General features: G+C 74.5%; 1 protein-coding gene across 1 annotated transcript; it reads right to left on the minus strand.

The window, feature by feature from the left end:
• Positions 1–26: 26 nt before the first annotated feature.
• Positions 27–988, minus strand: AURANDRAFT_68916 (hypothetical protein; the record flags this gene model as incomplete). Its single annotated transcript, XM_009044649.1, has 1 exon — positions 27–988. A coding segment is annotated over one exon (962 nt), but the record flags the coding sequence as incomplete, so codon positions are not given.
• Positions 989–990: the final 2 nt, after the last annotated feature.

Consider the following 990-nt stretch of genomic DNA (forward strand, 5'->3'; position numbering starts at 1 on the left):
TGGAGCCGGCGCCGTCGTTCTCGTACGCCCCGACGGCCAGCGCCGTGCCGTCCGCGCTCAGCGACACCGAGGGGCCCGACTCGTCGTACGCGGCCTCGCCGTCGATGTCCTCGCCGCGCTGAACCCACGTCTCGTCGACGGGGTCCCACGCGAACACGCGCGCGTGGCCCGCGTTGGAGCCGGCGCCGTCGTTGTAGCGCGCCCCGACGGCCAGCGTCGTGCCGTCCGCGCTCAGCGACACCGAGTAGCCCGACCGGTCGTCCGCGGCCTCGCCGTCGATGTCGTCGCCGCGCTGCTTCCACGTCTCGTCGACGGGGTCCCACGCGAACACGCGCGCGTGGCCCGCGTTGGAGCCGGCGCCGTCGTTGTAGGGCGCCCCGACGGCCAGCGCCGTGCCGTCCGCGCTCAGCGACACCGAGTAGCCCGACAGGTCGCCCGCGGCCTCGCCGTCGATGTCGTCGCCGCGCTGCTTCCAGGTCTCGTCGACGGGGTCCCAAGCGAACACGCGCGCGTGGCCCGCGCCGGAGCCGGCGCCGTCGTTCCCGTACGCCCCGACGGCCAGCGTCGTGCCGTCCGCGCTCAGCGACACCGAGATGCCCGAGAAGTCACTCGCGGCCTCGCCGTCGATGTCGAAGCCGCGCTGAACCCACGTCTCGTCGTCGGGGTCCCACGCGAACACGCGCGCGTGGCCCGCCCAGGAGCCGGCGCCGTCGTTCCCGGACGCCCCGACGGCCAGCATCGTGCCGTCCGCGCTCAGCGACACCGAGTAGCCCGAGTAGTCGTACGCGGCCTCGCCGTCGATGTCGTCGCCGCGCTGCTTCCAGGTCTCGTCGACGGGGTCCCAAGCGAACACGCGCGCGTGGCCCGCGTTGGAGCCGGCGCCGTCGTTCTCGTACGCCCCGACGGCCAGCGCCGTGCCGTCCGCGCTCAGCGACACCGAGTAGCCCGAGTAGTCGTACGCGGCCTCGCCGTCGATGTCGTCGCCGCGCT

Source organism: Aureococcus anophagefferens, assembly GCF_000186865.1.
Source record: "Aureococcus anophagefferens unplaced genomic scaffold AURANscaffold_590, whole genome shotgun sequence".
NCBI lineage: Eukaryota > Pelagophyceae > Pelagomonadales > Pelagomonadaceae > Aureococcus > Aureococcus anophagefferens.